Below are 14,873 nucleotides of genomic sequence, written 5' to 3'. Positions count from 1 at the left end.
AGTATTAACTAGACCATCCCTGACAGGTGTTTGTCTAACCTGCTCTTAAAAATCTCCAATGATGGAGATTCCGCAGCCTCCCTAGGCAATTTATTCCAGCGCTTAACCACCCTGACAGTTAGAAAGTTTTTCCTAATGTCCAACCTAAACCTCCCGTGCTGCAATTTAAGCCTATTGCTTCTTGTTCTATCCTCAGAGGTTAAGAACAATTTTTCTCCCTCTTCCTTGTAACAATCTTTTATGTACTTGAAAACTGTTGAAAACCATCATGTCCCTTCTCTGTCTTCTCTTTTCCAGACTGTACAAACCCAATTTTTTCAATCTTCCCTCATAGGTAATGTTTTCTAGACCTTTAATCATTTTTTTTGCTCTTCTCCGGACTTTCTCCAATTTGTCCACATCCTTCCTGAAATGTGGTGCCCAGAACTGGACACAATATTCCAGTTGAGGCCTGATCAGCACGGAATAGAGGGGAAGAATTACTTCTCATGTCTTGCTTACAACACTCCTGCTAATACATGCCAGAATGATGTTCGCTTTTTTTGCAACAGTGTTACACTGTTGACTCGTATTTAGCTTGTGGTCCGCTATGATCTCCAGATCCCTTTCCACGGTACTTCTTCCTAAGCAGTCATTTCCCATTTTGTATGTGTGCAAATGATTGTTCCTTTCTAAATGGAGTACTTTGCATTTGTCCTTCTTGAATTTCATCCTATTTACTTCAGACCATTTCTCCAGTTTGTCCAGATCATTTTGAATTTTAATCCTATCCTCTAAAGCACTTGCAAATCCTCCCAGCTTGGTATCATCCGCAAACTTTATAATTGTATTCTCTATACCATTTATCTAAACCACCGATGAAGATATTGAACAGAACTGGAGCCAGAACTGATCCCTGCGGGACCCCACTCGTTATGCCCTTCCAGCATAACTATGAACCACTGATAGCTACTCTCTGGGAACGGTTTTCCAACCAGTTTTGCACCCACCTTATAGTAGCACTATCTAGGTTGCATTTCCCTAGTTTATTTATTATAAGGTCATGCGAGACAGTATCAAAAGCCTTACTAAAGTCAAGATATACCATGTCTACAGTTTCCCCCCATCCACAAGGCTTGTTACCCTGTCAAAGAAAGTGATCAGGTTGGTTTGACACTATTTGTTCTTGACAAATACATGCGACTGTTACTTATCACCTTATTATTTTCTAGATGTTTGCAAATTGATTGCTTAATTATTTCCTCCATTATCTTTCCAGGCACAGAAGTTAAACTGACTCATCTGTAATTCCCTGGATTGTCCTTTTTCCCCCTTTTATAGATGGGCACTATATTTTCCCTTTTCTAGTCTTCTGGAATCTCTCCCATCTTCCATGACTTTTCAGAGATAATCGCTATTGGCTCAGATATCTCCTCAATCAGCTCCTTGAGTATTTTAGGATGCATTTCATCAGGCCCTGGTGACTTAAAGACATCTAACTAATTTTTAACTTGTTCTTTCCCCATTTTAGCCTCTGAGCCTGCCTCATTTTCATTGTCATTCACTATGTTAGACATCCAATCACCACCAACCTTGTTGGTGAAAACCGAAACAAAGAAGTCATTAAGCACCTCTGCCATTTCCATATTTTCTGTTATTGTTTTTCCCCTTCATTGAGTAACTGGCCTACCTTGTCATTGGTCTTTCTTTTGCTTCTAATGTAGTTGTATTTATATATTTATGCAGTACTATCTCATATTAGGAACTCTTGCATCCGACGAAGTGGGTATTCACCCACGAAAGCTCATGCTGCAAAACGTCTGTTAGTCTATAAGATGCCACAGAATTCTTTGCTGCTTTTACAGAACCAGACTAACATGGCTACCTCTCTGATATTAGGAATTCAGTGTTGCAAGGAAAGCAGCACTGCAGTTCCCCTATGAAGAGTGGAAAATTGTTAACTAATTCATTTGATTGCTATAAGGGTTTTATGGTGGTGGTCCCTTACTTCTAGCCAAAAGAAAAATGTGTGTGTGCGCGCACGAACGAGCGTGCATTTTAAAAAGGCAATTTGGAGGGAGTCAAGGGACTATGAAGCTGGTCTCCAGCAGAAGGCGCTCACTCCATTTTAAGAGTTATGTTTGGCAAATTAGTGGCTTAGGAGTTCAATATGTGTTAGGAGTTTGCTGTAATGCACGTTAGATTTCAGTTGAAGGATTTCAGCTACGTGCCTTTTTGGCCATAGGTTTAGATTTTTTGAAGAGGGGCTCATTTCATGTGATTGATGTTATTGAAACTCTATAAATTTTCTATGATCTTAAATTAAAGGTTCCCAATTTTGATATTTATAATGGACTCCCGTCTTCTTCTGTTCTTTCTCTTTTCCCTATATCTATGAGTCTATAATTCACAACTTCTGTGTTTCAGCTTTACTGTACCACTGTTCCTAAATAAAATAAATGGAGAGGAAAGAAAGAGAACTCACAATTGTCTATCTGTTTGCTTTTTTATTACACTAGGGAATGGTCAGTGTAATGTAGTACATTAATCCTCCTCTTAAAATGATCACTACATCCACCTCGTGTATCTGGTAATTAGTTTTTTCTTATTCAGTTTTCACAAATAGAACAATGAAATGCAAACTATAATACAATAGAGGAATAAAACATCAGAAAAGTAAGTCAGGTAACTTTGCAAAAGTGAGGAACTTTAACAAATTAAAATGGAAAATATATCCCAAGATCTCACAGTAAGGAGGACATTGAATAAAATATTGATTTTTGCATCTTAATTTCTGAGGTGATAAAACCTTTTAGGTGAGAATGTTGACAAAGTGTGCTGTAGGACATATAGACATTATCCACAGGACATTACATATGTAAAGTTAACTATCCTTATGTTCAGAATTCATTGAAATGAACAGGAACTCTGGTCAGCCCTCTGCTGTTAAATAATCTTATTTGATATTCTGCTAGTAAAACAACCGAGGTGATAGGTTGTTTTCAACAGAATTCTTCTTTCTACTGTTTGGCTATACATGTCAACTTTTCATAGGATAGTGTTCAAATTAATAATGCAAAATGTAACATAGGTCACTCTTCCACCAAGGATAGTACAGTTCTGAGCTGTAGTTTATCTTTTCTACACTACAAGCCTGGTGACATGTCTCTGAGGGCTCACAAATTCTGTAGTCCCTGGTTCCTTACTGATAAATTTTAGAACCCATGTCCGAGGTGATTTGTAGGTAAAAAAGCACCGTGTGAGTAAAGATTGATTTGTGGTCTTTGTAACCGAGCCAATGCTAATTTGAAACCAGGAATGGCACCTAAAGTCATACTTGGGTTCTGCTGTTGTAGTAGGCTGTTGTTTAGGCTTCGTGGTGTCACTTATGGTTGGTTTGGCTGAATCAGTGTTGCCAACTGTCCTGATTTTTATCAGCAAAGAGTCCTGTGGCACCTTATAGACTAACAGACGTATTGGAGCATGAGCTTTCATGGGTGAATACCCATCCAACGAAGTGGGTATTCACCCACGAAAGCTCATGCTCCAATACATCTATTAGTCTATAAGATGCCACAGGACTCTTTGCTGCTTTTACAGATCCAGACTAGCATGGCTACCCCTCTGATACATGATTTTTATCATGACTCTCATGATAATTGGTGTTATGCTTAGAACCACGCTCCTGCAGTCTTGTGAGTATGATAATCTGAGCTTTCATTTAAAGAAAAATATTTTTAGCCCTCATGGGTGCAGAGAAAAGCATGAAAACATGACCTCCAGGCTTTAAAAACTGGAAGGCAAACAAAAGAACCTCAAATGATTTTTGTTTTATTTTGTTTTTTAATCTCAGATTTCTATAAACCATTCTCATGATTTGGGGTGCTTGATTCAGATGTTGAGATTGCCAATACTGCTAATGTCTCTGACTTTTTGGCCTGCCAAAATTAAGAGCAGTCTTTAAAATGTTGATTCAAAAGTTTTCTTTAGTAAATATTTTAAATTAGAAAAGACGCATGACTAGAATATTTTATGGGTGTTGGAGACGAGGGATTTAATATGCAGGCTAACCTAGCATTTTTAAGACACATGCCCCACCCCCTTTACTGTATTCTGATTCCAGATTTTCCATAACCGATTTATTCCTCCCAGTGTGATCACCTTGTCAATGTGATTTATAATATCTTATCTAATGTCCTTATACCCTGTTTTCTTCTTGGCCCTCCATATTATTTAACCTTTAATAACACACCCTCTCTCACTTTGTCCACATCATTCATTGTGCTGGTGAGATTTCAAGCACCTTTGGAGTCACCCTGTCCCCTCCTCTCTCCATTTTATGTTCTCCTGTTCATGGCTCACCTCACTTCACCTCAGCCTTTCCTGGTACATAATCCAATTAAAGTGATGTTTGGCTGGGTTCTGACCTCTTGTATTTTCTTTAGATTGGTTATCCATTCTACTCCTTTCCTGTTGACAGCTTTGCTTACCTATGGAAAGAGTGATGAACTGACTGACAGACAATCAAAATATAAAAGTACTGAATGGCCAAAGTGGTAACGCACACTTCAATATTTCAGGCACCTAAATGGTTATAGCTCAGATTAGTGACAGATATTAGAACAAAACCAAACAAACATAAAAAAATACACGTATGGTGGCTTATACCATCAAACTTTGCTGGTCTCTTCTCCTGAAGCAACACCACAGACAATTTCAGCTTCTCCTGACTCCCTGCTTTCTCCTGGTAGACTTTCTAACTAGCTCAAGACTCTTCCATCTTTCAAGTACCTTTGCTTCCTGTGAGGATGGTTACAATTCTGGTAGCGTTAACTACACCTCTGCCCCCTCCAGGGTCTCCTCCAGGGCACCCCTTTAGGTCTCTGGCTTCTAGCCATTACCTCTCTGTGAACAAGGTCCCAAATCTCTATCCCTCCAGACCAAAAATTTGGGCTTGCAGTTCCCCTGCAATTCACTGTGAGTATCCCAGCAAGTCTGACATTAGTCTAACACCTGCAGTTTGCACTCTCTCCAGGGACAGTGACCGTAGTACCCAGTGACCAGCAGCTTTCACAAAACCTAGATTTTAGGACAAATCATCACAGAGAAAACCTGTCATAAACCAATAAACAGTCTCCCTGCATGCTAAGCTTACCACGTGTCAGCCATCTTCCAAATGGAGACCCAGGAAGGGTCCAGTTCTTCACATCCTTCCAGCAGGGTTGTGCCCTTTTGGTTACATTCTCAGGTCAATTTTTGGATCAAAATGAGGGTCCCCTCCAACAGTTCAGGCTGGCCCTTGATATCACAAGATCTTTCTTTGTCTCCTGGCCCTCTTGAACTGGGCTGAACCAGCATATGCAATTCATCCCAAGGGGAGGTTCTTCTCTGGAGTTGTTTCCCTCTCTCTCGATCTGTGGTAATTACTCCTCACTTGTTTTAGTTCCTTGTGGAAGCTTGGTAACTTTCTGTGAAGCTAGTATACAATCCCTAGTGCCCAAAGTTACATATAATATTCATAGATACACAAGTTTGTTACTAATCCCAGTGCCTATGGCATCTGGCACATCCCAGTATAACAGCCTTTTGAAAATTCCATGCTCCCAAGGTGTCACATCTGACACAAGTATGTGCTGTATTTTAAGGCTATGAAAATGATAACTAATTAAATTCACATCACCCTTTTGAGGTAGCTAAGTAGCATTATCTCCAATTTACAGATAAGGAAACTGAAGAAGAGATGGGAGGTTGCCCTTTCCCATGCCCACAGAGATGTGATTAATAGACATTCCTTGCTCCCAAGGTTTAAGTCATTCCTTTAGATACTGCTGCTTCTCTCAACAACCATGTCTACATGTATCCATCAGGTTGATATAACCCAGGAAAGGAGAAAATATTAGATTGCTCTTTTACATTTTTCTGTGTTCATCATTCATTGATTTTAAATAAACATTGATATACTATAAGTGGCAGAACCCTGTAATATTATTCTTTACTATAACATATGTGATATAGCACAGCCAGAGGGCAGCAGGAGAGTGATAGATGGGAGATATGTAAGCCCCAGGATGATGAGAGCCTTATTCCCTGTAGAGAGAAGAGAGGATGCTACAGATTAATTAGAGCACCTGAAGCCAGTCACCTGATAAAAAACCCCTACTTCAATCAGACAGTTGGAGGAGTTGAAGCAGAGTGGTTTGGTGTTGGAGCAGAGAACAGTCTGGAGGAAAGCAGTTTGAAGGAGTTGAAGCAGAGTGGTTTGGTGTTGGAGCGGAGAGCAGTTTGGGGACGTGCTGTGGTGGGCCAGAAGACCAAGACCCTAGGTAAAGGGAAACCCAGCCTGTGCAGAGCAGAGGGACTCTACAGAGGGGGTTGGGAGAAACTTCGCCTAAGTGGAGAGAGGGCAGGAAGCCTCACAAGCTGAAGGACTGGAGAGGGAAGTAGCCTAGGGGAAGGAATCGCTAGTTCAAGTGGTTTACCGCTATCCCTAGGGCCCCTGGGCTGGGACCCAGAGTAGAGGGTGGGCTCGGGTCCCTTCCTCTCCACTCCCCTTTTCTGGGACACTAGTGGGACAGTTGATACCACAGTTCAGGGGTGAGAAACGATGCCCTGAACCCCCACAAGAGGAGAAAGTGCAGGACCCATCATAATAGTGCTGGCAATTTGCCATACATAGTATTTATTCAGCTCTGACATTGTGACCTGTACTCAGGAGAAAATGATGGCTCCCATGGTCTCTAGTGCTTCTATTAGTATTTATATATATACAGTAGTGTATAGTTCCTTAACAGTACTGAGTAGGGAGAATATCATTTAAAGGCAGATTTCCATTTGTGGACACAGTGGCTCCAACCCACATTAGCAAACAGAACAGCTGACTCCATATGTAAATGGCCAGTTATAGTCTCCGTGAATTCTTTTTGCACTTAGAGGCCCAGAACTTCATATTTTTGGCTGTGAGCTAGCATTAGGTACTTTTCTGGTTTACACTGTATTTACCTCTTTAACTCAGGCTTCACACGTTCACCCTGTGTGTTCTCTCAAATTACGTTTCTGATAAGTATCCTAAATTGACTGAAAACTACAGTGAAGTATAACTGTTAACATGAAGGAACACTATACTTGTTGCATATTGACCCTGATCCATATACAGAGGGGAGACCATTTGCATGCCTTTTATCTCTCCCTGCAAAAGGGTTTCACATTCCTGCAGCCCTATTTTCCCCCTATTATGGACTCTTCCAAGAGCCCCTCTGTGACCCTGTGCTCCTCCATGCAAGCATATGCTTTGTAGACAGGGCCCCACACCCACATGTACCTCAAGCTCTGCAGAAATTCTTAGAAAAGATAATACAAACTGTTACTATGTGATATTGTCCACTGAGCTCCACCATGTCCTTGGGGATAAAGCTGAGCGAGTCCCTGGTAGCCAACGCTTTGTGTGTTATCATCACAGGCCTTAAGAACCAGAGACCTAAGCTGGTACAGAGGAACTACTGTTTTTCCAATTAAAGAGAGCCCATTCTCAAACAAAAAGTGACTCTATTCAGCAGCTTTGAAAATCAGAATTAGCACTTTTGCCTCTCTTGAAGGGAAAATAACCAATTTTGTCAAACTTCCTAGAAAATGGAAGTTTAAGGGTCACAAAATTGATCTAAATAAAATGGTTAAAATGTGTGTGAGATTTAGCAGAATCGTTTTGCCTTTTGATACCGTAGAGTACCATTTTATCAGTTTTTAAAATTCTGTTGTTTATTTGTATTATCTGTATTCTCCCTCCATATGTACATATATATTTTACGTTACATATTTTGTTTTTATGTTATGTAGCATTGGTTGTTATTTCAAAATTTAATAACAGTCTGCTTTAAATAAGTAGCAACTTGAGGATTTTCTCTTAATACAGTTTCTCAAATTATCTCCAGAATTTGAACAGTGGGCATTGGTTGTAATAATCTTAAATTTTGGTTGATGTTTCCCCAGCCCCAAATACCAACACTTATCTGTGTGAAATCCTGATGTGGTTTAGTTAGTTGATTTTGCTGTATCCCGGCCAGTGGAAGCATTGATGCTAAATTCATCTTTGGGGTAACTCCATTGTACTCAGTGAGGTTCCATCAGGGATGAATCTGGCTTAATATGTTTGCCATGCCATGCTTCATGTAAAAGCATATGTATATTGTTAAAAAGTAGTAAATTTCTGCAATGTAACTGAAAGCTGCTCTTTTCTCTGCTGCATCTTCTCCACATTAACAAGCTAGGAACAACTTTTGAATAGCTTAATATAGCACGTAGCATAATGTCAGTGCATGTATACATTTGTGGTGCCCTGTGAGTATCGCTATTATATTATCGAGAGTATGAACAATTCTGCTTCAGCCTGAATTGTAGATGAGACATTCTCTAGCACAATAAAGGTGACCTGTAGGCATTGTGTAAAAGATTACAGATTACTGAATTATGGAATGGCAGTAACTAATGAAATAACTCTGCTCTGTTATATCACACCCTCACCATGTCCTAAAAAACTATCACCAGCATGCTCTGTGTGCAAAACTACGTATTACTGTGTTTGAGCAGCAATCTGATAGAGTGAACCTTTCTACTAAAGACCTGATCTTGAGAGGTGCTGAGCACCTGTAACTCCCTGTGACTTCAGTAGGAGTTGGGGGTTCTCAACAACTCCTGGAATCATCTGGAAAATACTTAACATGGGAATTCTGCAAAGAATGTTTTTCATTATAGTGTGCCAGGGAATTTATATAGAATCACATTACAGCTAACTGGAGAGAAAAATTAAGTTCAGCAACAACAAAGCAGTTGAACCATGCTAGAAGTTTTCAAACTAAAAAAAAGTTAATCTGTATTTTCTTTTACCTACAGGCCTACCCACGGATAGCGCCGGCATTTTGGCACTACCTGCGGGTAGAAGTGAGTAGCGGGTATTTGAATACTCCCACATCTTTACACTTTACTAGTACTTACTGAACTTCTAATTTGTCCATTGTGCAAAATATGTAGCTGCCATTTCAGCTGCCATTTTCTGTGAATGTAGTTTTGTATTAATACTATATTATTTTGACTACAGTATAATTACTAACCCAAATCACAAAGGTACAATATGCATTGTATGAAAGAATAAGCAGAATTTCTTAAAATATTTCTAATCCAAAGTCATGTCATACATTGTGATGATAGCACAATATGAGAGTACTAGAATTCATACCTGCACCTCCTTTTATGAACAACTTTTACATTCATAAGAAAAAAGCAGAGCTTTCTATTTGGACTATTGTTATTACAAACTTTGCAAAACTCAACTTGATATCATTTCTCCCCTCTTTTGTCCATCAGGAGCATGAGCAGCTCAGCTATTCCTCCACAAGGTCCAAGGCTCCAAGTGTTATCATCACAGGTCTCAAGCCAGCCACCAAATATATATTTCATATCAGAGTCAGGACTCCAGCAGGATACAGCGGCTATAGCCAGAAGTTTGAATTTGAAACTGGAGATGAAAGTAAGTCTTAAGGAAGGGACAAATGTGACTACCATAGAAGTAGTGTCTAATTCTAAGTCAGTCAGACATTGGGAGTATGAATGAGCTGAGTATTCACCACACATGCAACACAGAATGCCCACTGGGTTAATGTAAAAAAACAAAAACTTTTTCACACATCCCCTGAGGGGGTTCCCTTTATATTGAACTTAGGAACAACAAAAATAAAAATCAGCCCGAGATGAACATTGAAGGAGACTTTTTTCCTTGCAAGATTTCCTCACCCCAACCCCTTTCTTTCCCTAGAGACTTTCCACCTTGTATCCTCCTGAAATGGAGCTTATAAGACCCACAAGGTATGGATACCAGCAGAACAGTCCTGTGCGTTCATGCAAGACCCTAGAACCTAACATCGTCTCACAGAGAGCCTTTCATCTGTTGGCTTTCAGTACTCCCATTATCTAAGAATAATGGAATGGAAACAATTATGTGTATTTCCAATCAAACAGTAAGTCTGCTAAATACCCAAGTAAGAAGCAAGCATATAAAAAGCCTCAGAAAGATCTGTGAACAACTTCTGTAATGAAACCTAAGCCCCCATTAAAATCCCAGTTAGGATGTTTGTAAATATTTGATAGAAAATTAGTAAACATATCACATTAAAACGTTCATTAGTGAAATTACATTAATTAACCACTTACCCATACCATGTCTCATTAATGTGTTGAACTTCATACTGCTTAAGCTGAAGTATAGACTGAAGTCTTATAAATGTATACATTTTCAAAATAGACTTCATAGATAAATAAAAAATTACAGAAGTCTCATGAAGAGGGTCATATAATATTGCTGACAAAATGTAAATGAATGTATTTAACATAGAGATTTCAAATTAATCCAGGAATGATCAGCTGGATCACGAGTTGAAATCCTATGACAAATTGGAAAATGTATTCTAATTCTGTACTATTATGGGAAAGTGACTTTTGTACCAGTACGGAACTATGGATCCCTAATATGGCATCCAGACAAACTGTTTACCAGTCAAAGGTTATGGGACTGTCGGTGACCATTCAACCAAAAGCAATTCAGAAGCTAAGAATGTAAAGAATTAGTTACTAAAATGTCAATTCAATTTAAATTTGCTTCTCCAGACAATAGTTCATAGCTAATCCCTTTCATACATAATATCTCAGATAAACATTGAGACTGCTCCTGACTCTACACTAATGGACTTGGGGTAAAAATACCTGAAGTGCCTCTAAGCTTAAACTCTTAAATACCATTTTCAAAAATAACCTAGGGCCAGGTTTTTAAAGGTATCTAAGTACCTTAAGATGCAGATAGGCACTGACTGGGATTTTCAAAAAATCTGCATACTCTAAATGTTTTGGTTTGCCATTTTTTAAATGAAACACTTCAACTTTTGAATTTTACTTCATTTTTATTTTTTCAAAAAGGTAAAAAATGAACATTTTGAAAATGAAACACGTTTTGTGTGACCCAAAATATATATTTTACTTTTTTAGTTCGATCACTGAAAAATAGGAATAAAGCTATATGAATAACCAAAGTGCCTAAGTTATTTTTGAAAAAATGTGACTCAGGCTCCTAAGTCATTGATATGCTTTTGAAAAGTTTATCCTTGGCCCTTTAGCTGAAACAGTATAGGCTTATGCATTCAGATCCAGATGACAGTGGTGTCATTACAAATGTGGTTGTGGTATTACATTCACTCTGGCCAGACAACCTCATCCCAAATGTCTGAGGTCTACAGCAGTTCAAACCACCATAAGGGCCACCATCTGTGATGATGCTCCTGGGCAGGCTGTCTGTCAGGATTGAATCTGCACCTCTGTATCTAAACCCAGGAGCCCCTGCTTCTCGAGATAAAGGACCAAGTGTAAAGCAGATCTCAAAAAGGAAGGAAGTTCCTTTTTTATGTATGCACCAAGAGGTTGTGATTAGTAGTTTTCTCATTCTGAAAATGTATATTATGTGAAGTATAGAAAACATCTTTATTATTTTGGGTGTTTTGTTTGCTGCAGCAAAGGAGTCATTGGCATGCAAACATTTTAAGTATTGTAACTAATAATATTATTCAATATCCATATTGTATGGCTCTCTCACATTTTACTGCAGACCAAAAATTCAGGCCCACCTTGCTAACATTTTGGTAAATCTGGGCTGAGTTTTGAGTCAGTCTGGGCTCACTGATGGTTTCAAGTGGAAATCATTGGGAACTCAGTTGTTTTGACCTGTAATTAGCATGTGACTGTTTCAGCTGAGTTAGATTAGGAATTATTTAGTTTGTTGAAATGCTTAACTCAAAACAAAATGTAATGGTGTGCGAATCTATGTGGAACAAAAATGAAAAGGTTTTCCTGAATCCAGAGCAAACTAAAATCACTACGTTTCTCCTAAGTCTCCCTGAAAGACCCCAAGTGGTGGTGTATTCCAGGGGTCGGCAATCTTTGGTATGCGGCTCGCTAGGGTAAGCACCCTGGCAGGCCAGGCCGGTTTGTTTACCTGCCGTGTCCGCAGGCCCGGCTGATCGCAGCTCCCACTGATCGCGGTTCGCCGCTCCAGGCCAATGGGGGCGGCAGGAAGCGTCACAGCCTGAAGGATGTACTGGCTGCCCTTCCCACCGCCCCCATTGGCCTGGGACAGCGAACCACGACCAGTGGGATCTGCGATCGGCCGGGCATGCAGACACGGCAGGTAAACAAACCAGCCTGGCCCGCCAGGGTGCTTACCCTGGCAAGCTGTGTGCCAAACATGAGAACTGCATTTCGAGTATTGGATGTGTCTAGGCATGGACAAACCTTAGATAGGCATTCAACATATTGCCAGACTGTAACAAGTTAGCTTGAAATGATTAGTGCCCCATACATGAAAACATAGTTTGGGGATTCTTTACAGTTCAGAAGGAACACAGAGAGATGCAATTTTATGGCCAAAGTTATTTGCAACCACATTTTAATATAGTTAACTTAGACCATCATGAGGTACTTAATCTGCTATGTCCGCAAATAATTGGGGGTGTAAAAAAAGAGAAGGATGGATAAAGGCTGGACTCAGTCTCACCCAGTATGTGTAAAGTGTAATCACATGTGATTGTGACAAATGAGGAAGACACTGACAGCAGCGGACTTTAGCCCTTTCATTAGGGTGAGTTCAAAACCCAGGGAAGAAAAAGTAAAATGACAAATCAATATCTCAACACTAATAAGGGGCTGACGCACTGCTGTCAGTTGAAGCTAGAGTTGTGTTCTCCACATCTTCAATTGTTCCTGTAGTCTGAGGTGTCAGAGAGAATTAACTGCAGATGGTATTTCCTAAACTGTAAGACAAGTACATTTAGCTCCTTCTAGTTAGCAATCGTTGCCTGACTTGTCTCTATCATGATGCACACAAAACTCAGCCTGCTAAACATAGATAGACAGTTGACAACCTGTGACTATTCCTCTGCCCCTTCTTTCTTTTCCAATTCCCTTCCTTCAACCCCAGTTTAAAACAAACCAAAAAAAGGAAACAAAAGAACTTAAAATATGTGTAACAAACAAATTCTGCCAATTCTCCACCTTGCTCATTTGCTTGTGTGTTGAATCCACATCTGCTTTAGATGGTAATTCCTTCAGGGCAAGGATTGTTTCTTATGTGTGTTTGTACAGGACCAAGCACCTGGGACCTGAGGCATATCAGTACTATCAGAATATGAATATTTACTGCTAATAATAATAAAATAATACAGACATATCCCTCAGTGGTATCTAGAATACTAATGAAGTAATTTATTGCAAGAGAGAAAATTGCTTGAAAACTCATTGGATGAAATTTAATACAAGTATTTTAGGAGAAATATATTTGAGTAATAAAGCAAGCATAAAAATATTTCCTTAATATAGAATAGATTGTAATGTTTTTGGTTTTGTAATAGTTATAAACACAATCAAAGTATTTACTTGGATGTGGAGTTTTACTCTCAGGTTGGGATTGAAAGCTATAGCTTTTATTTAAATGTTTCAAATGTTCCATGGTTTATACAAAGCAATTTCACAGGGATTTTAGAAATGAAAGATAATAACAAAGTTTTATACCCTGGACTATCAGAAACAAGATGGATACATATAGCCATTGCAAACCTCTTTTACTGCATTAGCTGTTAAAGGGATAAGAGCTTTGTCAAACATGCTGGTTTTGGTTTCTGGGGGGGTTTGCTAATGCTAAGGTAATAATATAGTATAATTAACCACTATCTGGGGAAAGGGGAGGCTAAAATATCAAAGGAAAATATCTCATGATTAAAATGAAACCGGATGACTTACTCTGTAGCGTAAGAGTATACAATAAGGTTTAAAAATATCTTATAAAGTTATTGTTCTTTGAGTGGCTCTGCATATTCCCACCAATGGGGAAGGCACCAACTGATGCAATCTAACAGGAGCCCCTTCTCCCAGCAGTGCCTGTTAGAGCACATGTGCTCCCCATTTCTATACCTCCCCTCAGTGTTCATGAACATTCTGAGGGCAAGGCTATATAAAGGGGCACTGAGGCTATATAAGGGTGACAGATCAGAAGAAGATGAAGAATAAGCCGGGCTTTAAGGGATGTACTTTCTGCCCAACCGTCTTCCAGGTATTGGATGCCCGTGTGAGATGCCTTAAGTGTTCACCAAGGGTCACTCCTCCTCTGAGTGTTCCATCACACTTTCACACCACATGTGGAGGGGCATAATAGGCTGCAGGTGGTCCTATTTAAGGAAGATCTCTCTGTTAACCATTTGGGTTCCAGGAGATCTTTGGATCTGAAGACTAAGAGGCCCATATTGTCTCTGATTGCATCAACAAGTAAGGCTAAGATTTCTGAGAAGTCCCAGGGATCCGTGCCTTCGCTGGTTCTGCCGTACATTCCCATTTCATCATAACCTCCTGTTAAAGCTGCCAGGGTGTCAGAGGCGCCATCTATTCAGTCTGGAGATAAGGACCCTATGCCTAGGTTCCAAATGTGTCCATTACAAAGAAGAAGACAAAGGAGAAGACAGCCACAGTCAGGAATGCCAGATCCCATGGATCACATTTATCAGTTCCATCCAATTTGGATCCATCTTCTCTAGTACCAAGTCTGACACCCAAGTCAGTTCCACATTCTATTTTATGATCCAGAATTACTGAGTTGAGTCTTTCTCTGGATCTGGTGATGCCTAAATCTGTAAGATTGTCACTATTGTCTTTATAAACCCCTGTACCAACATCAGATCCGAAGAGGATTATTACAGTAGTAGACGATATTCACTGTTTGGCCCCTGATCATTCTTCAGATCCAAGTGAGAGTTTCTTGGGGAACAGGAAGAGGAAGTCCTCATCAGTTCCAAGGTCTAAATCCCCTGCTCCTGAAA

General features: G+C 39.6%; 1 protein-coding gene across 6 annotated transcripts in view; it reads left to right on the top strand.

The window, feature by feature from the left end:
* The window catches only part of EPHA6 (EPH receptor A6), an 855,214-nt gene that overhangs the window by 620,279 nt on the left and 220,062 nt on the right, over nucleotides 1-14,873 (top strand). For 5 of the 6 annotated variants that reach the window (XM_039534488.1, XM_039534472.1, XM_039534503.1 and 2 more), the window contains 2 exons: nucleotides 8,863-8,910; nucleotides 9,334-9,496. In XM_039534488.1, coding sequence (XP_039390422.1) covers nucleotides 8,863-8,910; nucleotides 9,334-9,496 — 211 coding nt within the window. The remainder of the gene's footprint in view (nucleotides 1-8,862; nucleotides 8,911-9,333; nucleotides 9,497-14,873) is intronic. The other variant, XM_039534481.1, reaches the window with a different exon arrangement.

The sequence above is a fragment of the Mauremys reevesii genome, linkage group 1 (genome assembly GCF_016161935.1).
Source record: "Mauremys reevesii isolate NIE-2019 linkage group 1, ASM1616193v1, whole genome shotgun sequence".
Taxonomy (NCBI): Eukaryota; Metazoa; Chordata; order Testudines; family Geoemydidae; genus Mauremys; species Mauremys reevesii.
This window is presented reverse-complemented; position numbering and strand designations above follow the sequence as displayed.